This window comes from Heloderma suspectum, chromosome 7 (genome assembly GCF_057233095.1).
Source record: "Heloderma suspectum isolate Gila_16-S chromosome 7, 16-S_ref, whole genome shotgun sequence".
Taxonomy (NCBI): Eukaryota; Metazoa; Chordata; class Lepidosauria; order Squamata; family Helodermatidae; genus Heloderma; species Heloderma suspectum.
Window position 1 is genome coordinate 2,627,893 of NC_139464.1, and position 22,201 is coordinate 2,650,093.

The 22,201-nt window shown below is 55.6% G+C and overlaps 1 protein-coding gene across 4 annotated transcripts in view; it reads right to left on the reverse strand.

The window, feature by feature from the left end:
* SHANK3 (SH3 and multiple ankyrin repeat domains 3) overlaps nt 1–22,201 on the reverse strand; it is a 512,191-nt gene that overhangs the window by 427,265 nt on the left and 62,725 nt on the right. For all 4 annotated transcript variants that reach the window (XM_084808829.1, XM_084808827.1, XM_084808826.1 and 1 more), the window contains one exon: nt 10,817–11,252. In XM_084808829.1, the coding sequence (XP_084664955.1) occupies nt 10,817–11,134 (318 nt within the window). In that variant the 5' untranslated portion in view covers nt 11,135–11,252. The remainder of the gene's footprint in view (nt 1–10,816; nt 11,253–22,201) is intronic.

Sequence of the window (22,201 nt, forward strand, 5' to 3'; positions counted from 1 at the left end):
TGCATAATTTGTTCTGCAAGTTTTACTCTGTTGCAAATTTATCCTGGTTTGTTCCCTTGAGCCTGACTTTGGACCAATGCAGGGGGTGCGGGGAGGAGGCAGGCAGTGGGTGGAAAAAAGGAGCAGCAACATCTTCTCCTCATGCCCTGAAAATAATGCTCCTTCCAGCAGCACCTCCCCCGCGCCCCCAGTTCAGTATTCTGGCACTCATGGTTTGAAAGGGCATGTAGGAAAGGAGGCAGAAAATGGCATCCTTCATAGTTTAGGATGCTCAAACATTAATATGAGATGCATACACTGCAAAGCGAGAGGAGAGCGACATACTTGCTTCTGGCTAATATGAAACTGAAGATTGTAACCTGTGACCACTTGCTCCCCCCCGTCCCCTGGTCCCTTTCCTACCTGCACTTTCAAAATACAAGTAGGAGCACTTAACTTTCAGAATGGCCCCCGTGGGTCACCTGGAGAACTCTTGCCAATGTCCCCTGGAATATGGGGGACTCAGACAGATGAAGCTGCTTTACATGAGTCATATTCATATTGGCTCATCTATGCCAGCCTTCGAACTAAAACTCCCATCCACCCTGACCATTAACTATACTGGCCAGGACTGATGGCAGTTGTAGTCCAAAGATGGGGAAAGCCGGCCTAGGTCACTATGGTCTCCTCCTGCCTTCCCTAACCAGGTGCTATCCAGATGTGTTGGACTACAACTCTCCTTGACCAGGCTGGCTGGGGATGATGGGTTGCACCCCTGGGGTGCATCTCAGATGGGGTGCAGCAGCAGTGTGTGCACCTCTCAGCTTGCAGCCCTCCACTGATGGAAGGAAAAGCTTCCAGACATGTATAGGAAGAGACTAATAGGGTAAAATTATTCAGCTTCCCAGTGCACAGAAGTTGCTTAGTGTTGCATTACACATTATTTCCTTTGCCAGTTCTGTGGATGAGTTATTGGATTGTTAACTGACCATTCTAGTAGTTGGCCGTTTGCCTACTTTTGTTAACCATTTACTGTCATGCTAAGTGAAATAGGCTAGTTACGAACTCAAAGGAAGTGGTGGTGGTGGAGGGTGTCATTATTATGATCATTGTCCTCATCCTCACCAGTATCACCATCAACTCTCTAAAACAGTAGTGGAAACGCCTGCACAAAATGGCTCCTCTGGGCCAGTGGGCTCTGGCCAGGCTCCACCTCGGGGGCTCCCCTCTGCGTCACGGTCCTGCCGCCCCAATGCCGGTTTCAGTTGTGCGCCCAGCGTGCCTCTCTTTTCTTGCCTTACGATGGGCCGCTGCTGGCTGCTGGGAGAGGCCCACAGGCAGGCTGCAAAAGAAGCTGCCGAGAAGGGCAGCGTCACAGGGAGAGTGCCCTGCATCTTCCCCACGAAGCAGCCACCTTTAGTTTAGAAAAAAGGGGGCCAAGAGGTGATGGTGGACATAACAGGTGACTGTAAAATTAGGAACAGTATGGCAAGGGAGGCCGAGCAAGGCTTTCCTCTGTTTCGTTTCTGACCTTCCTGTACTGCCCCATCGCTGAAGCTCTCTGGGTGGCTTACAAAGAGAAGGCACCCAGATTTTCACAGAAATGCCCATGGGAGCCTTTCCGGGCATGAGTAGGGCGACGCTGAGTGCAGACTCAGGGAGCAGGGCAGCTGGTGCTGTGGCTCCAGAGCACCCTCTCCCAGCGCTGTGCACACGTTATGATGTGAGCGGAGGCCCTGCATGCCGGGGGGGGGGGGCTCTCCTTGGTGTGAGATAGAAAAGAAACGGTCACAGTAATAACCCCCACCCACCCCTCTCTCTCTCACACACACACACGCCCGCACACATGCACCCTGGGGTAACAAGTAGAGGGTCAGACCCAAGATAAATCTGGGAGACTGCCTAGCCAGTTTGTCAGCACAGTCCTAGCAAGCCAGCGGTTGTCCCTCCATCCTTGTGCATCTGCAGGACACAGAACCAAAAGAAACCTCCAGCATCTTCCAGAGAAAGAGCTGCATCATGCTGTCTTGGCCACAGCTGCAGCAGCAGGAGCCACACAGAAAAAAAGACACGGCTGCAGGGCTGTATGAGCACACTCCTTCCCGGACAGCACAGGCGAGAGGGAGGATGAGGGCATGCTATGCCTCTCTGTTCTTCTCCACAGCAGCAACCCAGCGAGGCCAAGAAGTGAGGGAGGAGCCAGCAGGATATCTGGCGAACTGGAATTGGGGGGTGGGGGTGGAGAGGCAGGATGGAATTCCATTGCTCTGAGGATGGATTCTGCAAGCAGGGCAACAGAGGCCCTGACAGCGCAGGCTACAGATCAACCTCTAGGTGATGTGTCTAAACCTGGCTTCAAACCTGCTTCACTTTGTCTCTGTTCCCAACTGGAGACTCATGGGAACCACATTTCTGCAGAAAGGCTGAAGATCTCGAAGAAGGAATTCATGCTACCATTCCTAGGGTCATCTGGGGACAGCAGGAGAGTTACAATAAACCCTCTTCAAGCCTTGTGCATTTTGGGCAAAAGGGGCCCTTGAAATGGGGTGGGGGGATTCTTGAGTTAGGGTGGGAATTCTCCTTCCCTAAGGTAAAGGGACTTACAGCAAAAGCTTTCCTGATGCAGAAGCTAGTTGTGGGAGATGGCCGACCCTCCTCCAGCTCACACCGCACTGCTCCTGCATCACAGAATCATAGCACAGTAGGGTTGGAAGGGGCCTGTAAGACCATTGAGTCCAGCTCAGTGCAGGAAGTCCTCCTGAATGGTTCTCCCAAACAGGATCTAGAGCCCCGGGCTTGCATGCACTGGGGGCTGCAGGAAACGCAGCCACAGAGAGGCTGCTTCCCAACCACCACCAGCACCCGCAGCTGATTTCCCCCAGCAGTGTAAGCCAAGACAGTTCTTTCAACCAGGTCCTTCCCCTCATTGCTTATTTCATTTCTGGACCCCATTTCCCACACGACACTGTCTGGAGAAGACCTTGCCCAGCCAAGCCAGCCGCTGCCACCCCCAAGCTTCTGGGGGAGCAGCAGCTGCCTTCTCGCTTGCTCCAAGAGCTCCAGTCTCGCTGTGGAGGGGAGTCCCAGCTCCCGCGCAGTCACCCACTCGCTTCCCTTGTGGCGCAGCCAAGCCAGCCGGCTCATGGGAGCCACCTGCAGGGGCTGGACTGACCGTCTTCCTGGTCTTACGAGCAGCTCCGGGCATCCTGCGTTCTCCTAAAGCCACAGGGCTTGGGGCACAAAAACACATGTAGACGTACGAAGGATCCTACCTGCGTAGATTAGGTTTCCCAGCAGACTGAGCAGTCTTCAATTCCTTGGACACCCAAGGACTGTGATAACTGTCCTGGGTTCTGGCTTCCTACAAAGTGCAGCTGCCATCAGGGTGGGGAGAAGTAAGCTTCTAGATCTCATGACTGCAGGCAAGGATTTGAAAACATGTACCCATCTGCACCTTCCGGGAGACTTCTGGCCCACGATCCAACTGGTGTGCGCTGCCCTGCCCCAGAACATCCTCCTCTCTCTTTGTCTTTACCTCCACAGCACTTGCCGAAATTAGTTCTGAAAATCTTTTGATTCCAATATTGGCAATTCATTGGTGGACCATTTTAAAGCCGCGTGTTCATCTACACCCTGCACGCTGCCTTCTCATGCCCTCCAGTCCTAGACTTTTTGAATTTCCACCTGATGCCTCCACGTGCCTGTTAAACTCATGAGTCGTTCCCTGTTGGACGTTTCTCCCATGATCAAGAGAAGCAGCTTGCTGGGTATTTGCAAGGCAGCAGCAGCTGGGGGCACTAGGTCTCTCCGTGGATGCTGGATTTTCTAGACCTCAAAGCAGACTTTCTGCTCTCATCTAAACTCTTTTTAAAGCCTGCCTCCGATTGTAAGAATGTGAATGGTCAAGCTGGATGAGAGGCTCCGGGGGCAAGCGCTCTGCTCCCATCTCTTGCCTGACGTAAGCCTGGATCACGGGTATTTTGGGGGTCTACTGTCCCCTCATCCTCACACCTTTTCTTCCACTTGCTCCTTTCTTCACTCTTCTGCTGTTCCTCATGTCTTACCTATTTTGTAACTGCTAAGTTCATCCCACTCAACCCACCCAAGTGAAGGCGCATTCATTTGCACTGGATTCACTTGCACTGCCCCACATCCTGAGGCTGGCAAGCTGCTTCTCCCGTGCCCACCCCCAACCCTCCCTGCTTCCACACAGTGACATCTTCAAGCCACGCCTTTCGCCAGTCACCCAGCAATTCCAGAACTGCACACGTCTTGAGGGAAGCCAATGGCCGTGCGCAACAACGCCAGGCTCCTGCCAGGCCAAAGGGCCAGTCTGTGGAGGCGGCCCTCTGCCCCACGCCTCCCTCCAAGTCATGGCTGGCCTCTGCCTCCCTCCAGTCAGCCTGCTCAGACGTGCCCGGGGGCAGGCAGGGGCAATCCCATGCGCTGGCTGTGATTGGGTCAGTCAGTCCCTCCTGGGCACAGCCGAATGATCCTCGCCCTCAGAGGAGGCTGCCTGTCACACCTCTGCATGATCCCTGCCCCTAACAGCGACTCACACAGAACCAAAGGGAGGGTCCTCCTCTGAGAGTTGGCAGTGTTGACCTTTAGTGGGATAAAAGGGAAACCTGCTTCCTGATTTAATTCAGGAAAAACCACTCACCTTCTCTATCAGTTAAACATCAACTGAGAACCAAAACAGAGCAGCATTCCATGAAAAGGGTTTCACATTTTTTTTAAAGTGCTCTGGCTAGCCACAGGGGGTGCAGGGAGAGGATGATTTAGATAAGGACCATAGTGCTGGGGGGCAGAGGGGAGGTGGTTAATCCTTTCCCTCCACTCTGTTTCCATGAATAAAATCCCTTTCCCCAAAACTGCTATTTGCCCTTGGGGCGAAACATACAGGTATCATATGAATGCCTCTGTGGGGGTGACTGGAATCAGGAAAACAGTGTTTCTCCCCCCCCCCCCGCTGTGCTCCTGATCCAAATTGGCAGCCCCACTCCCTGCCCCCATGGCTGCTACTTTAAAAAACTGTGTGAAGTCTTGCTTGTGGGTCTCCCACGTCACGTCCACTTTGGCCACGAGTCACTCTGCCAGCAGCATCTCTCCTCCATGGCTGCAGCTCCCTGTGGCTCGTTTGCCAAGCCATGCCCTTCCCTCCCCACCCCTGCACAAGTCGCTTTAGAAACCTTCTCGGCAAGGACTACATCCTTCCTGTGGGCTGTGTAGCACCGGTCACCTCTGTGGCTCCACATGCCCTGAGCCCCAGCCTCAGAGGCAGGAGGCATCGCTGGCAAGGCCCTGGGCTGCTTTCAAACTCCCCTCGCACTCCTATGCAGCCTGCTCCTCCTTGTCTCCATTTTTGCCTTGCCGCTTTCCAGGATCCTTCAGTGTGACCTACATTCAGCGTTCCTAGACGGGTGCGCTCCATGCACCCACTCAGCTGTTTTCAGGATGCCAGGAATAGCTCCGTAGTGGCCACGGAGGGGAGTGGGCAGCAGTGGTGCTCAGGCCAGCTGGATCTGCTTGTCAGGAGTGCAACTGCCCAACATGCTGCCATATCTCCGTGGCTGATCACAGCGCATGCAGCACTGCAGTTTATGCACACCAGAGACACGAGCTGCACACTGCATGATTTAATCCAGAGTGACTACCACCTCCTGGTTTCGTTCTTACAATCTCCGGCACACAGAAGGGCCTGGACTTCACCCACACGATGGAAAAGCATGCGAGCCCCAGAGTTAGGAGGCAAACCCAAACTTCCTAAGGAGTGAGCATCCAGAGGAAGACTTGGACCAGCCTCAGAAGGTCCATCTAGCCTTGCATTCTGCTTCCAACAGTGGCCAGCCAGGTAGCTGCGAGAAGCCCACAAGCAGGACCAAAGGCAGTGGCTTTGACCCTTGCACCTGGCACACAGGGGCCCTACCTCTGACTACGGAGCTCTCGTTATTTTGCTGCCATGGCTGTCCAGTCAGCAGCACCTGCTACAGAGCCGCTTCCCCCAGCCATCTGCACTAGGGGCAGGCACACTTAACCCTTCCAGGATCTACTTTGTTTCTCTCTAGAACCTCAAGGACCACCAGCTGGAGCCGGGTGAGAAAGAATGGCTCTGGGGCAAGTATGCACCTGGCAGGATTGCGGACCAGGCTGCATCGGAGCACATGGCTCCAGCCAAGAATTTGTTTTCGGTGCCAGCGCTGAGCTTGGAGTCCTTTCAGACAAATGTCTACTCCTGGTTCCCCTCCCTCCCCCAGCATTCTTCATTTCAGCAGCCTGATTTATGGGCGGGGTGGTGGTGCGGGGAGTGGAAGCCCTTTAATTGTCACTCTTGTTAAGCAATTACGAGTCAAGACCCTGTTGCAGATCTACTGCACGCCACCCAGACACCAGCCGGTTGGTCCCGATCCACCTTCTGCCCACCCCAATCTAGGCAATCCATTTTTCAGTGCACCGCAAGCAGAGAGCCAGGGCAGCGGAGAAGCACGCTCGTAGGGAATGGCACGCCCAAGCCATGCCAGCAGGGAAAGCGGGAAACACCCAGGGTTGTTGGCCAACCTGACCCCATGGGGGAATTCTTCCCCCCTCCAAACATGGCAGGCAGTCTGGGCATAGCCCTTCCAGTGTGTCATCATCCACCGCACGTTCCCACTACCTGTTGCCAGCACCAAAGCCTGCACAGCCCTGAGCATCCCACGCCCTCCACCCACACTCCAAGAGAGCAAGATGCAGCCACAAGTGCTCTCCAAGCCTGTGCCGTGAGTTACACAACAGGAGCGCCCTCCCAGGATCTTCCCAGGGTGCAGCAGCGGCCCACAGCAGTCTCCCCATCCCTGACGTCGCTGCGCATGCCAAACATCTGCAGGGCATCCTGCTCCCCTCCCCTCCCCTCCTGTCCTGTCCTGCCTGTGGGCTTCCCAGGGCGGCATGTGGTTGGCCACTGTGGGGAAGAGGATGCCCGAGTACTAGAGAGGATTGATGCAGATGCAGGGGGGGGGGCGTCTTCCCATCTCTGCACACCCTGCTCTGCGCTGCCCTCAGTTTCCCACCCCTCCACCTCATACAGTGGGGGGAGGCAGCAGAAAAGGGCAGCGTGGCAGGCAGGGGTCTAATGTGGGGGCAGCAGAACACACACTGCATGTCACTGAACAAGCAGGGAGGATCCGAACTCTGCAGGAGTCCTCAGAGAACCCCAATTCCCTGCGGATTGGATCCCTGCACAACAAATCACCTGGGAAACCCTTTGCCTCCATAGCTGCAGGGCCCCCACTGCAGGACCCAAGAAGATGCAAAACCTCAGCCCCCAAACATTTGTACCAACACAGAGATACCAGGTATCCAATCTTGGGCAATGGGTAACTACTAAGAGGAGAGGTTCTAGGGCTCAGACCTCCACACCCACTGGCCTAGGCAGCCTCGCTCTCACTACCAGGAAGGGAGAGCTGGCTAGCACTGTTCAGGGGCAAGGAAATTCCACTCTGCACACCCTCAGAGGCACTCTCCTCTATTATTACTCCACATATGACAAGGCTATCCCACGGTGCTGAAGTCATGTTAATGGGCTGGCTGAAGCTCTAGGAGGCGGCGGAGGCCAGGCCATGCATGCGAGACTTGGCAGAGCGTGGCACCTGGCGCTTGGTGCGAGGCTGCCTGGCACCTCCGCCTTCTCACTGAGGCACTGCCCTTGCTTGCTGACTTGCTCTGACCAGCAACCAGTGAGTTTAGTTCCAGGGGGGAGGGGGAAATTCAGTTTTTCCATTTCTGATGGGGAGTGGTCCCAGTAGGACCCAGTGGCAATTTTCTCAAAACACCCCCTTGCCATCCAGTCCCAGTGTGATGTATCCCCCCCGCCCACACACACACACACACACACACTCTTTCTCACTTCACCATCCCCACCAGCTCAACCCCCTCCCAAAATGAAGCGATCTGCTCCAGATTCTCACGTGACACTATTTGCCTCCCCAATTCCCCCCCCGGTCTTCTTTTTCTTCTCCTCCTCCACTTGTTACAAGCGAATGCGCACGCATACATACATCCTCCTTAGCTGCAAAGACAGCTAAATGGCAAATCCCACACTTTGCTCCAGTGCTCTCTGCTCCACCACTCTCCTTCTCTCACCACTCTCCTTAAGGGAAGAACGGCAGAACAGAAGCACAGTCCGATAAACAAAAATAAATAAAAGGGAAGGGGGGGCAGAAGCGAATCCATTGGGCAGGCGGCCCCTTGGCCCTAAGAAGGGCATCATCGTGCCCTGCGCCTGAAGAGTATTTCGTAATTTGGGGGCTGTGGCGGGGGCTCCCAGAGGGCTTGATGCGGCTTCTGAGCCATCTCCCTCTCCTGCGTCTGCCCTGTGTACGCATCCAGAGATCCGCTCTCTCATCGTCACTGCAATCCCTGCTTCTCCAACAGACACCTGTCCAGTTCCAGCACCTCCCTCTGCCTTCAATCGCCCCACAGCAACGTCTGTCCTCTGTAAATGAACATAACGGCAGCGTGGAATTAAGAGTGTGTGCATTGCAGTGTGGGGGAGATGATAATAATAGTCCTGGCCTACCTTGCAGGGTTGTGCTAAGAATTGCTGGGATAATGTAAGCAAAGCACTTTGGACACTAGACATGCAGTATGTAAACATGCAGAATTACTATTATTACTCATGCGTATGCCTAGGGCACCCCCCCCCCCAATCTTTCGCTCTTGATGTAAAGAGAGAAAGAGAACATGTTTCCATCAGTGCCACATTCCTGGGGCTTTCAAGTGGTTGTCATTTAAAAGCCATCCTCATTCAATAAGTAAACATGCCCTAGCCAAAAACCTCAGTCCCTGTGAAGCTGAGCCGTGGCTGCCCAACGCCAGCCCATACCGAAGAGACCAGAACAATGTCTCCAAATGGCGCTCAAGCTGAGGCTTTGGCGAGTCTCCTGTGGGAGGCAATCACCACAGCACCAGAGCAGTGGCCAAGAAACCTTTGCAAGAACCCCTGCCTGCACCAGTCCACCCACCCAGGCACACCAAGCCTTCCTCCTCCACCTGTCTGGAGGGAAACAGGCCACTCAGCCCAAACTGGCACCCTGACACTCTCCCCATCCTTGTAGGAATTCCTCTTCCTCCTCCTCCTATAAAACATTCATTCCGCTTCCTAGAAGAGGCAACTGTCCAGCCGCGGGGCCAAGCCCTGGGTTTGGGGCAGGGCCAAGGGAAAGTGGTGAGGGAGTTGCAGGTGCAGTGTGTGTGTGTGTGGTGGGGGGGAGGACAGCCTGGTGGTGGAGGAAGAGCTTTGCTGGACAAGAAGGTATTGAGGAGGGGCTGGCTAAGGGATGGAGAGCCATTTGCAACAGCACCATGGAAAGCGATCCTTCTGCACCCCTCCCCAAACAGCTCTGCCCTACTCTTGCATCAGGCAGCTCCCCCTGTGTGTGTCCATCAAGATTGTCCACAACCATCCCCCTGCCCCCACGGTACCAAGCAGCCCCCTTCTCCAGCCCCACAAGCACAGCCATCACTGTCCACCCCAGCCCGGGGCTGTTCTGCAAGACCCCTGCAGTCCCATTCTCTTGGTGCAGTGAGGAATTCAGCCCCAGGAAGCGGCTGGGGACAGAGCACAGGCCTCCCCTCCACCTAAAGGCCTGGGTTGTCCCCCCCACAGCACCTGGACAGGGAGAGTGCTGCCCAGTGTCCTTGGCTGGGAGGGCTGCCCCCTTGTGTGGGAGCCTGCAGAGCCCACGGAACCGGGGCTCAGAGTGCACCAGCGAGTGAGGAGAGACCCTCCGCCCCAGGCAGCCCCACAAAAGGGGCAGCCCCGCTCTGTGCTTCATGGCATATAGAACAGGTACACTCCATCAGCCCCTTGAACTCCAGACATCATAAGTATGGCCAGGACACCCCAGAACCCCAGACAGGGGGAGGGCATCCTAAAGCTCCACGGAACATTCTCCGAGACCCATAGAAGAGACATCGCACAGGATCACAGAAGCCACAGCCTCCTTCTTAGCCTCTTAGCCTCACAGAAAGCACACCCCACAGCACTGTGGAACCAACCTCACAGAAGGCGGGGCGGGGCGATGCGGGGCGGGGGGAGAGCCACGCACAATCCCGTTTCACAGGACACCATGCCGCTCAGAGCCCCAGAGCACCCAGAACACCCACAGACTGAACAGCCCCTCCTCAGATTCACAGGATGGGGGGGCACCCTGCAGCGCCTTCAAACGCTCAGAAAACCCCCAAGAACTCCGGCCCCACCAAACAGGAACACACCGGTTCTGCAGCGGGACACCCCACAGACGCCTTGTCCGTTGCCCCCCACCCACCAGCCAGAGTCTCTCGCTCCTTCACTGCCGCCCTGCTGGCTAGGGGGGAAGAGGGCGGCTGTTGCCCGCCCCTGCCCCGGCCGGAAGGGGCGCAGGGGTCAGTTCCCAGATGGCGCCCCTTCGGGCCGGGCCGTCCTGCTCGGACTGGGACGGGACGGTCCAGTGCGGCCCGGCGTCTCCCCCGCCCCTCCTTCGCCATCCGAGCCCCCTCGATCACGAAGCACATGGCCTGGGTGGGGGCGCCCCTGGCATCCCGCTTGGCAAGGGGCCCCGCTGGGCTGAGGGCGGCCCGCCGGAGGGGCAGGGAAGCCCCGTGGGGTGGTCCCTCGCGCCCCGCCCCGGGGGCTGCAGCTGCCGTAAAAGTTTCGCCAGCCTTCCGCAGGCAGAGCGGGAGGGCGGGAGGCGGAGGGGAGGCAGCCGGCGCTCGCGCCCGCCTGCTCTGGCCCAGCGGCTGTCCTGCCGGGCCGGCAGACGGGCCCCCCCCGCAGCAGCAGCCCCGGGCACAGATGCGCGCGCGCCCGCCCGCTCACCGTTTGCTGGAGGTCCGGAATTCCGACGCGCACGACAAGGGCGCTGGGCGCGGGCTCGTCCATCCGCCCGGGCGGCGAGGCCAGCTGGGCGCTGCGAGGGCCGGCGCCGGCGGCGGCGGCGGGCTTGATGGTGTCATACAGGGTCTCCTCCTGGAGGCTGCCTCCCGCGCCCTCCCCGGGATCGCCGTTGACGACGCAGGGCTGAGGCGGAGGCTGCCCTTCCTCCTCCTCCTCCTCCTCCGGCTGCTGCTGCTGCTCCTGCTCCGGCGGCTCCCGCTCCGGGGTCTCATGCTTGCTGCTCGCCGGGCTAAGCGGCATGCTCCGGGCGCCCGAGGGGTGTGCGGCCAGCGCGCGGGCGCGGGGGCGAGGATGCGGGCGCGGGCAGGGCAGGGCAGGGCAGGGCAGGGCAGGGGGCTAGCGCGAGCGCATCACACGCCTGGGGCCAAGCGCGCCGCGCGCCGGCACGGGGGCAGCCGAGGGCGGGGCGCGGGCCGGCGGGGTACAGGGGCGGCCGAGGCGTGAGGGGGGCGCGCCGCGCGGGACACACGGGCGGGGGCCCGCGAGCGCGCGCCGAGGGTGACGAGCGGGCCGCACACGTCCCAGAGCAGCGCGGCGCAGCGCAGAGACCCACATGGGGGCAAGATGCGAGTTCCACGGCGTTGGAGAAAAGGGGAAGAAACGGGGCGGGGGGGAGAGAAAGAAAGAACAATTCAGTTAGAATCCTGCCAGCAGCGATCCCTGCCACCGCGGCCCCCGTCGCGGCCAAAGCCCGCTCGCGCCCCAGCTGGCCCCGGGGGGCAGCAGCTTCCTCAGGGCACCAACGAAGCCGCTGCGATTTAAGGGAGGCATCCCAGGATGCCTTGCGATACCACCCAAGACGCAGGCTCTGGAAGCTGCGACCCAGCATCCCTCGCGGCAGTGCAAGGGGTCCTGGACGCCCCGTGGGATCCCGGGTGCGTCAAAATGACTGCACAGCAGAAGCTAAAGCGCAGGGGCTATAATAAGAAGCTGGCCTTGGGGCCCCACTTTCATTGCCTGACCACATGAAACAGTAGTGAGCACAAGAGTTCAGTTGAGCATATGCAGAGTGCTCAACCTGGGCAAGGAGGAATCATCCACAGCTGACCTCAACAGAGGAATACTTAGAGAGCTTAAAACCCCCAAGCATGCCTGATCCCAACCCTCTTTTTAAAAGCCCCTGCAAGTCCATAATTTCTTTGCCTACGATTTAAGTTTGAGAAGCCTGCATTCAAATTTAGCTACAGATTATATCATAAGGATATCTAGTATATTAGCACAAATATTAAAATATCTAGCCCATATTTTTCTTGGCTATTTAACATGAGTTAAAGTGCCTCTTCACAAGTTAACGGTGATATTTTTTGAAGTGCACACAGAAAGAAGTTAAGAACATAAGAGCCCTGCTGGATCAGACCAAAAGCCCATCCAGTCCAGCATTCTGTTCACACAGTGGCCAACCATCTGCCCACAGGAAACCCACAAGCAGGACCTGAGTGCAAGCACCCTCCCGCCCATGTTCCCCAGCAACTAGCATATGTAGGCATCCTGGAGGCAGCACAGAGCCATCAGGACTAGTAGCCATTGACAGCCTTCCCCTCCAGGAATGTGTCCAGTTCATCACTGGGGCTCCTCGTACTCAGAGAGTAAAGTGGGAATGGGACAAATGGGTGGCTGGAAACAAGGGCATCATACAGGCACACTTACCAGAGAGCCAGAATTGGCTGAGGCTCCCTGAAGAGCCTTCACTTGGGGACAAACTTGGGGACAAACCCGGGTTTGCTGCCTGTGTAATGTGTGAAACAGTCCAAAGAGTGGAGAATAGACAGTGGTGAAAACATCTGGATTTCAATAGCTGGCAGAGACGGAAATTCTCCTTTGCTTCTGACAGCTTGACCTCCTGCACATGCTGCACTCCTGCTCACGTTCATTTCCACTAACCCTTACTCATAGGGTGCTACTCAGTGCCAGCTCCGGGTTCTGGAGGGCCCCTGGACAAGACCCCCTCCAAGGGCCCCTCCCTCAGTGAGTCTGCCTTCTCACCCCCAGTGTCACCTGCTGCTCTCACTCCTCCTCCTCTCCTTCATCATGGCTCCCGCTTGCTTGCTTGGCAGGCTGAGAGCCAGGGAGCCGGGGGGCTGTGGCATCTCCTGCTCCTCCTTCTCACCAGCACCACTGTCAGGGCCAGAGCGAGAGGCAGGGGAACAAGAGGTGGCAACGGGGAAGAAGAGGAGCCACTCCGGGGGTCTTGGCACTGGGCCTCAGCAGGTGCCCAACCAGGCCTACCCTTGATGGCAGCCTTGGTGGTACTGAATATCAGCTGCAGCACTTAAAGAGTTAATGGCAAAACTGGGTGAACTTGGGGCTGGAGAAGCTATGGGGGCAGGAAAGGTTAGGTGGAAAGTTGATCCACAGAAAAGGAGAATGACTCACAAAGGGTTCTGCTTGCTACAGCCTCTCTTCAGCCCAGGAGGACATCGAGGAATGCTCTGGCCTGGCAGATAATCCAGGAAAGCCAGCAAAAATATCCCCAGAAGAAAGACTGAGAGGAAGAACAGAGAAAGCAGCTGTGCTGCAGCTGGCAATGGGGCCAGCCCACATGCAGAAGCAACCCAACCTGGAGCAGCATGATTTTCAAAAGCGCCAGAAAACAGCCTCAGCCCAGGATAATTTGCAGAGCCCCCACCCCTGCCAGAGCAGACACTTTTAAACATTCCTGCTGCACCATCCAGACACCAATTCCTGCCTTCATCTGTCCCCTTCACCTCCCTGGTGATGCCTGAAATGGCTTAGGATCCCTTGCAATGTCATAGAGGATGTAGAGGACCTTATAATGGAGCTTTTGTGCAGCTCAGGTTTAGCAAAGTTTACCTGGGTTGACTGACAAGTGACCTGAGATTTTGCAAAGCTCACAGAGGACTGGACTACTAGGCAACGTGCTCTGGTCTGATGGCAGTTTAGCTCCTGCAAACCTTACCTTAACTGCCAACATTATTTAGGAAATCATGATGAAGATGGAACTGAAGAAAACAAAAGGTGAAGTTGGGAGCTTTCAAACAGGATCGTACCTGCTCAGACTGGGAGAGTTTGTGCTTCTGGAGCTCAGCATTTGGGCTTACGCAGCAACTGAGCCATGAAGAGACATTGAGGGTCTTGCCCTGGCAGTGTCTTTCTGAGTGGGGCTCCTAATGCTTGCAGGGGGTGGCCAGCAAAAGTAGGAATTGTTGGGAACAGCACAGTAGCCTCGGGGTGTTGGAAGCTTGAGCCAGGTTCTGCTGCTGTAGTTTCCAGCATTGGTCTGTAAGATGTTTGGCCAGGGGCGGGGGGGAGTAGCGTAGTGGCAAATTCAGAAGTGCAGGGTCCACTCATGACAGTCACAGCCATGTCCCTTCTAAGATTGTACAACCTTGTAAGATATACAGCCCTCAACTGGGATCCAAAAACACTGCAGCTGAGAGTAAGGCAGTGATATTTCAATTGGATGTCTGAGAAAAAAATGCAGGGGTGTTAAAATCTTTTTCACTCACTCACTCACTTACAAACATTTTAGGTTTTCAAAATATGATACTCTATGGAAGCTTCACCCTCTCAACTCAGCCCTCATGGACAGATCCCTTCTCATTTAAACAGCCCCCTTGTGCACTCCCTTAGCGCTTCAAAATAACCCATTAGCCTTCCCTGAGCTCCTTCCTTACATCTCCCCCTCCAACAGAAACATCCACACACCAAGGTGGATGGAACTACACAGAGAGGGGGGTAGTGGTAAATTTGGAGATGCAGGAGCTCATTGTGACAGTCTCCAAGGGCAGTCCAAAAATTGCAGGCAGCTGTGTCGATCCCTATCAACAAGCCAGTTCTAGGTGTGTTCATCTCCACCAGGAGCATGGCTTTGGTAAAGCCAATAGGTCTCAGTTGCCCATTCCAGACCAAATCATCCCAAATACTTTGCATTCCAACATGGAACAACATATTGTGGCTTGGAAAATGCATTCCCCCCCACAGCTACAGTGAGGATCGCAGCTAAGCTCAGAGGGAACAGGGAATTCTGAGGGGGGTGGCAGATGACATCAGAGCTCCTGCTAATGAAAAAGTGCTGGGGCTGCATCCCTGCGAGCCCTGCCTCCACTACACCATGGGGGGGGGCATTTAAACTAGCTCATTTGTGTGCCATCCTGGAGACCGTTCACTTCAGGCACATCCCAAGGAGAAAGGAGCATGTCATGTGCTCCTGGGGATCTCATCCAAGCCCCAAGAGGGCATCCACAAGCTGCCCTTCAGATCTGCAACCCCCAATCGTGAGTACCATATTCCACTTCCAAACCTGGGCAATATATAATTTACATGATCAGTGCACTGTTTATGCTGACCACATGTGCTCCGTTAGCATCCCTGTTTAGGTTTTGAGCCTGCTGGCAGAGCCCTATGTACCTTCATCTCTGCTCAGATCCTTGTGCAGATATGAAACAGGGATGAGGAGCTCCTGTTCAAGTAACTTTCTGGAGTTGCTCAGCTCCCCTGTGTGCCAAGTCCTAGAGGCAGCCGCCCAGAAAAGGGAGGCTCAAGAGAGCAGGAGAAACTCGGGCAGAAGGGCCAAGCGGAGAAGCCACCACGCGGGGAAGAGGGCGTGCCTGCTGCTTGCTGCTGCACCCACCACTGCTCTCCCTGTGGACTCCTTCTGGGCAGACCGCCAGTCCCTGCAGGCCCCGGCCCCCAGGCACTGAGCCAGCTGTGCTGAACACTTCCACCTGCAGGGGCTACATAAGCTGGCTGGCTGAGGTGGCCTGGGAGAGCCAGGGCCTGCAGGAGAAGCCACCCCCCAGGGAAGAGGGCATGTGGCCTGCTGCCACTGCTCTCCCTGTGGACTCCTGCCTGGCAGTATTGTGAGGGGGATGTATTGTTTTAATTTTTGTTTAATTGTTGGTGGGGGTGGGTTTTGGGGGGATTCTGTTGTGTTTTTAGGGGTGGGTAGCCTGCCGGATAGGCGGGAGCGAGGGGGCATGTGTCCACCTGATGGAGGCAGTGGGGGGAGTGTTGGGGGCCAGACTATACCGAGGCTGGGCGGCAGGTGCTGGCGGAGCTCTGGGGCAGCTATGCCAGGTAAGGGGAATAGGGGAGAGATGTGTAATGTCTGTCCCCTGTTCCGGGCTTGTCCAGAGCCAAAAGATGGCTGTGGGAGGCGTGACTCTGCAACGCCAGGTCTGTTACCCAGAAAACATCCCTCATCCATGACATGATCCGGGATGAAAGCGCAGACTTGGCATGTATTACAGAGACCTGGCTGGCTCAGGCCGCTGCTCCAACTCTGGCGGCCATGTGCCCAGCCAGATTTTCGTATGCACAGCAGCCGAGGGCTGGGGATCGGGGAGGGGGAGTGGCTGTTATCTACCGAGAGTCCTTGGTCTTCACCAGACCATCTCCGGGAGGCCAAGGTTGCCGAGTGCATGTACTGGAGGTTGGGCCCGAAAGGCAGTCTGGGGATTCTGCTCGTGTACCATCCACCCTGCTGCATGACTGACTCCCTGGCCGAGGTGCTTGAGGTGGTCTCTGATGTGCGAGTGCAGTCCCCTAACTTATTGGTGTTGGGGGACTTCAGTGTACATTCAGAAGCCATCCTCACGGGGGCACCTCAGGACTTCATGGAGACCATGGCTTCCCGGCCCTATCCCTGACCCTATCCCAACTGGGCCCACCCATATAGCCACTCATGCGCTAGACCTTGTGTTTGTTTCTGGAGAAGCAGGGAGTAATCTGGAAGTCGGTGGTATATCCACCACCCCCTCGTCATGGTCAGATCACTATCTGGAAAAGAGGCCAGGCTACAAATCTGGAAATCCACAGTTCAAATTTGTCCTCTGCCAGGATCACACTGGAGGGGAGGGGGCAGGCAAGCCACCCTCTCAGCTTCAGCCACAATGAAGTGTGGGGATAACGACACTGGCCTACCTTACAGGCTCGTCAACAGGACTATTGTGACAAATGTATGGGAAGAACTTTGAGCACTAAAAGGTGCTATCATCTAAATTCTGAGCATTCTCATCTTGGGGTGCACCTCCCAAGTCACGCCTTCTTTTAGTGGTACCCTCAAACATTTTTGCTGTGCCCAAGGATCACCTGGGTCACTTGTGCAATTGGGCCAGCTCCAGGGTCAGCTGCTGCGCTCCCCAACTGATCCCAGAGAAGAGGTTATATCCCGCAGCATAGGCAGCAGGCACCTGCTGCACCCCTGAGCAGGAGGGCCAGTGCATTGGGACACAGCACAGACTGACACTTATACAGAGACACACCTACTTTCCGAACACTGCCGCTGCTGCCTGTGCACTACCACATGCACTGGTGACATTGTGTCATACTTTGACCTGTAGCACACTAGTCAAAAAAGGCAAACACTACCGTCTTTGGTAGGCAGAAGTGGCACGACCTGTTAGATTTTGCTTCCCAACCTCCCAGGAACTAGCCTCACAACAACCCCGTGAGGTTGGCTCGGCATCACCCTGCTTCCCTGCAGATCTGACACTCATCTGTTGACATCTCCATCTCTCTCTCTCTCTCTCTCTCTCTATCTCCACCTTGCTGGAAAAAAGCAGAGCAGGCCACTGACTTCAGCTTCCCTGCATCTCACCAGTTCCCCAACGTGCCTGTCTCCCATTTTGACAGTAGAGAGACTGCTTGCTTGCATTTCTCGCTTACAGTCAGACAACGGCATTACAGGAAGAGACCCAAGGCCTTCCAAGCCTCTTCTGCAAGCTGCAGGTAATTTGGCAAGGGGAGCAGGAAGAGGGCCAGTGGGAGAGGCCGGCCAGGTCCATGCGGCTGTGCAGCTGGGCTTTTAGGCTCCCCTTGCCACTGCCCGCTCCCCGCCCTGAGTGCAAGGTGGGCCGAGGACAGGGAACGCTCGCCTTTCACTCACGCTGACAGCCTCTGTTCACAGGCACGCCACTCTTTCGTCTTGGCCTCCTCTGTGAATTCTGTGCATGCACTGGGGTTGCCAGTTCCTTCCCATTTCATATCAAGTGCAAATTTCATTAACAGGCCATTTTCCTCCAGATCATTAATAAAGAAACAGTCAGCCCCAGGGTTGGCCCTCGCTGCTTGTGCTTCTTTCACCGTGGCATTCGCAGCCCTTCAACAAGCACAGAAAAGGTGCCATGTTTTGCCCTGCGGCTACTAAACCTGGAGTGGGATGGGGGTGAGGAGAGGAAGACCTATAGCATTGCTCTTATTCTGCATGCCTGTTCCCACCCAGGCCTGGGGGCAACTTGCATATTTCTCCGAGGGAGAGTGGGGCTTTTATTTATCCTTGAATCAAGCACTCTCATTTTGAATTTTGATCCAGTTCTGGAACATATGAAATGTATGAAAGCATATGCAGAGTGCCTTGTTGCTCACAGCCACTTTTATATCACATGCCAAAAGGGGATGGTGGCCCAGTCGGGAGGCAGACTTGCAAGCACATTTTAGACTCTGTGCATCCATGCTCCACTCAGTGTACTGATGAATTTCAGGCCTTGGGGAACAGGCTTTTGTCTTATCTCCCCTTTGAGTTAACCAATATGACAACAGAGGCTAGAACTGTCAGATGTGGCTGTGGAGGAGTGGTTACTTTTCTTGATAAATAAAGCCACTGAGTAACTGTGGCTGACGTGCGTGTGCGTGCGTGTGTAGGTGTAGGACGAAGGCGGTGTTCCTCCATTAGCTGCCTCTGCAGGCCTTTTACATGCCAAGAAGGGGCTGCAGCCAGTGCAGCTCTTGGGTGCAACAGCAATATGGCACTTTGGTCAGCCCAGCGCTGCTTAAGAAGAAAGTGCCTGAGCTTTAAAAAGGGTCAGGAAGTGTCACCTGGGAAGAGGGAGCTTGGATCTGGGAACTGAGCTTGTGTGTTAACTGTCAAGTGGCTGAAACACAACCCGGATGGTCTATGTACACACCATGGCCTGCTAGCCCTGCAAAAGGTCTGCACGCTCTCTCAGCTCCTCCTCCTCTGGCCACTTCCCAGCTTGACTACTGCATCCTTCTCCTCCTGGTCATCCACATTCTCCTATACCCATAACGCCACTGCCCAAATCATCCATCTCTCCCAGTGCTCTGACTCCCCCCTCAGAGCCCTTCTCTGGCTTCCAAGCCTCTTCCCCATCTTTACTTTTATTTAAAAGATGTCTAGGCAACTGTCGCAAACACCTTGTCCTTACTCCCAAAGCCATCCATGGGCCTGCTCTGCCCTCTTCTCAACACACCCCTGCTACCTGTGACCTCACCTCTCTAGCCCTCCAGTTCTCAGCTGACCAAAGGTCTCCTGTCCCTTCAGTGACATGGCCTCCTCTGCCTTACTGCCCCTGCCCTGAACCACCACCTCTCTCCCTTCCTTCAAATCCTGCCCCAAACCTTCCTATAGCTCAGCCTGTAACTAAGCCCAAGCACATGCAAGTGGTGGGCTGGAACATTTGTCTCCTGAACACCCTTGGGGCCTCCCCTTCCTCTGTTGCTTTCCCTGTGTTGGATTTTAAATCGGAAGCTCCTTGGGGCAGGGACCTGCCCTCCCTAAAGTACTCTGTAAGACTGTAGAGCTACACATGACGCAAACTAAATAATTACTAGTTTTTAAGTACTGGCAACAGCATTTGCTTACATTCTCCCCTCCTACAGTGGTTTTCCAATGGTCTGTCTGAAACTGTAAGCTCCTTACAGGCAGGGACCTGCTTGCGTGGCTGCGTAAGGCGCCATGTGCAGCGGCAGTGCAGCACATCGTCATTGCCATCGCTGTTGCTGTTATTTCTTCCGTTTTGACAGTAAACTCTTGGCTCCTCTTCTGAATACTGCGACGTTCATGCGTGCACCCCGCTTCCAAGCTATGAGACGTTTCAGGGATGCGAGTGCTGAGCCAGGGTTCCCTTTCCTTTGGAAGGAATTTGCTGGAGGCTTAGGGCATTTTACAGCGTGGACATTTATTTGCAGACAAACTGAGCAGAACATGCAGGTTCAAAGCAGTCACACTACAGCAGGGCCTCTAGGGAAACCGCTAGCATCACGGGATTCTTCTGGGGAGCTACTCAGCCCCTGGGTCTCTCTTTTGGTCCCAGTTCTAGAACTGCCACACTGAAGCTGTTCTCTTTTTCCTCTCACAGACTCAGCTAGCACATTCCTTAGGCGGGGGGGGGGGGGGGGGAGCTGAGTCTTTCTCCATTCAGGTAACACTCCAGACATGTCCAGCTAAACCACATCCAGCTAAACTACAGTCCTTAGGGAAGCGGTTCTCAAAAAGGCATTTGCACTGCCCATTTGAAAATTTCTGGGTCTCTCTGCAGACCGCTTGATAAACTTTTGTTTATTCTTCAAATAAAATTAACATGTTTTTCTTAGCGCTGACATCATTGTCAAAACCAGCACCATATTATGAAATTCATGGGCCCTGGGCAAGGCAACCGAGAGCAGCCCGTTTGGTAAATGTTCAGAAAGGAATTAGTGGACTGCAGGAGCAGCGCGTCACGGAACTCATGGGCCCTGCCCCGGAGCCTCGTTCGCCTGCTTGGTAATCCAGCCCTGGTCAAAATGGCCTTGATCACTTTCATCAGAAAAAATAAATCAAGTGCAAGGCCAAATACAGATCTTCACAACTGTTCCACAATCTTCCATGGACCACCTGAATGGAGCTCCTGAACTACCAGTGGTCTACAATCCAACGTCTGCCTTAGAGGGAGGAGGAGGAAGACTTCCCCTAAAATCCCAAATCTCTGCAGCCAGCACCACTGGGCTAAAAGGGATCCCTGAAAGGTCGTTTAGGCTAACCCACCCCACCCCCAATTACAACAGTATTATAACACCATGAGGCTTAGGATAGGGCTAAGCAGAACCTCCATGTTCAGAGGCGGTGAACCTCCGTGAAACAGGTTTGGAAGGGGAGGCAGCGGGAGAAAGCGGTTTTTTAAAATACTAAGACCTGCAAAATCTATTTGCTCAAGGAGAAAATGGGACGAAGGAGAAAGGCCGTAGCTCAGTGGTCAAGCACCTGCTTTGTGGCCAGAAGATCCCAGGTTCTACCCTGGGCACCTCCGGGCCAGGCTGGGAAGGGCTCCTGCCGGAGACCATGGAGACCCCACGGCAACGGTGAAGGCAGTGTGGCGGCATGAGCCTGACCCAGGCAAACTCCTGCATTCCTGCCACACCACGAGCGGCGGCAGCCCCCTCCACCCCCCTTCAGTTCTGTGGAAAACCGGCTGTCCAACTCCAGCCAGTACACCAGCAAAGGAGGGTGTGATTGGCAGAAGCTTGTGGGAAATGGCCATCTGCACATGCTCAGTGGCATTTGCATCTTTACCATAATTCCACATGATCACAGGCCAAGCCCTGGCCCAGAGAGAGATTCCTGGCCTGAACCCTGGTAGCTCAGAAACTGGCCTCCGAGAGAGAGAGAGGGAGAGAGGGAGAGGGAGAGAGAGAGAGGGAGAGAGAGAGAGAGAGAGGGAGAGAGGGAGGGAGAGAGGGAGGGAGAGAGGGAGGGAGGGAGAGAGGGAGGGAGAGAGGGAGAGAGAGAGGGAGAGAGGGAGGGAGAGAGGGAGGGAGAGAGGGAGAGAGAGAGGGAGAGGGAGGGAGAGAGGGAGGGAGAGAGAGGGGGAGAGGGAGAGAGGGAGAGGGAGAGAGAGAGAGGGAGAGAGAGAGGGAGAGAGGGAGAGAGAGAGAGAGAGAGAGGGAGGGAGAGAGGGAGAGAGAGAGGGAGGGAGAGAGGGAGAGAGAGAGGGGGAGAGGGAGAGAGGGAGAGGGAGAGAGAGAGGGGGAGAGGGAGAGGGAGAGAGGGAGAGAGAGAGGGAGAGAGAGAGGGAGAGAGGGAGGGAGGGAGAGAGGGAGGGAGAGAGAGAGAGAGGGAGAGAGAGAGGGAGAGCACTTTATGGCAGAAGCCAGTAAAAGCTGCCTGAGGGCAGGCGTGCATTCACAGCAAGGCCGGAAAAGGCAGAAGGCCTCACCAGAACCTGCCCCCCATTTCCTCCCAGCCCAGTCTGCCTGTCTCCCTTGCACCCAAAAACACATCCATCAAGGTCTCCCCCAGGAGCGACGCACAAACATTTTCACAGAAAGCCCCCTTCCCCTTGCAACTAACTCTGCTGTGAGTGTGTGTGTGTGTGTGGGGGGTGATCAGCAGCCCTTTTATCAACCTGGTTTGGCTGTCTGGCAAGCTGCTGGGCCTGACTGTTCCCCACATCAGGGCTCTGCGGCAACCACGGCCTGGGAGCCAAATTCAGTTGTGGGTCGGAGAGAGGGTTAGGGGCAGAAGGGTCATGTGGCGTGTGCGTGCAGGGCAGGGGGCCAGGCCAAGGAGTGTCCCGGGAGGGGCTCCGCAAAAACGCTTCGAGCTGCTCCTGCTTCCGCTCCCTTGCCTTG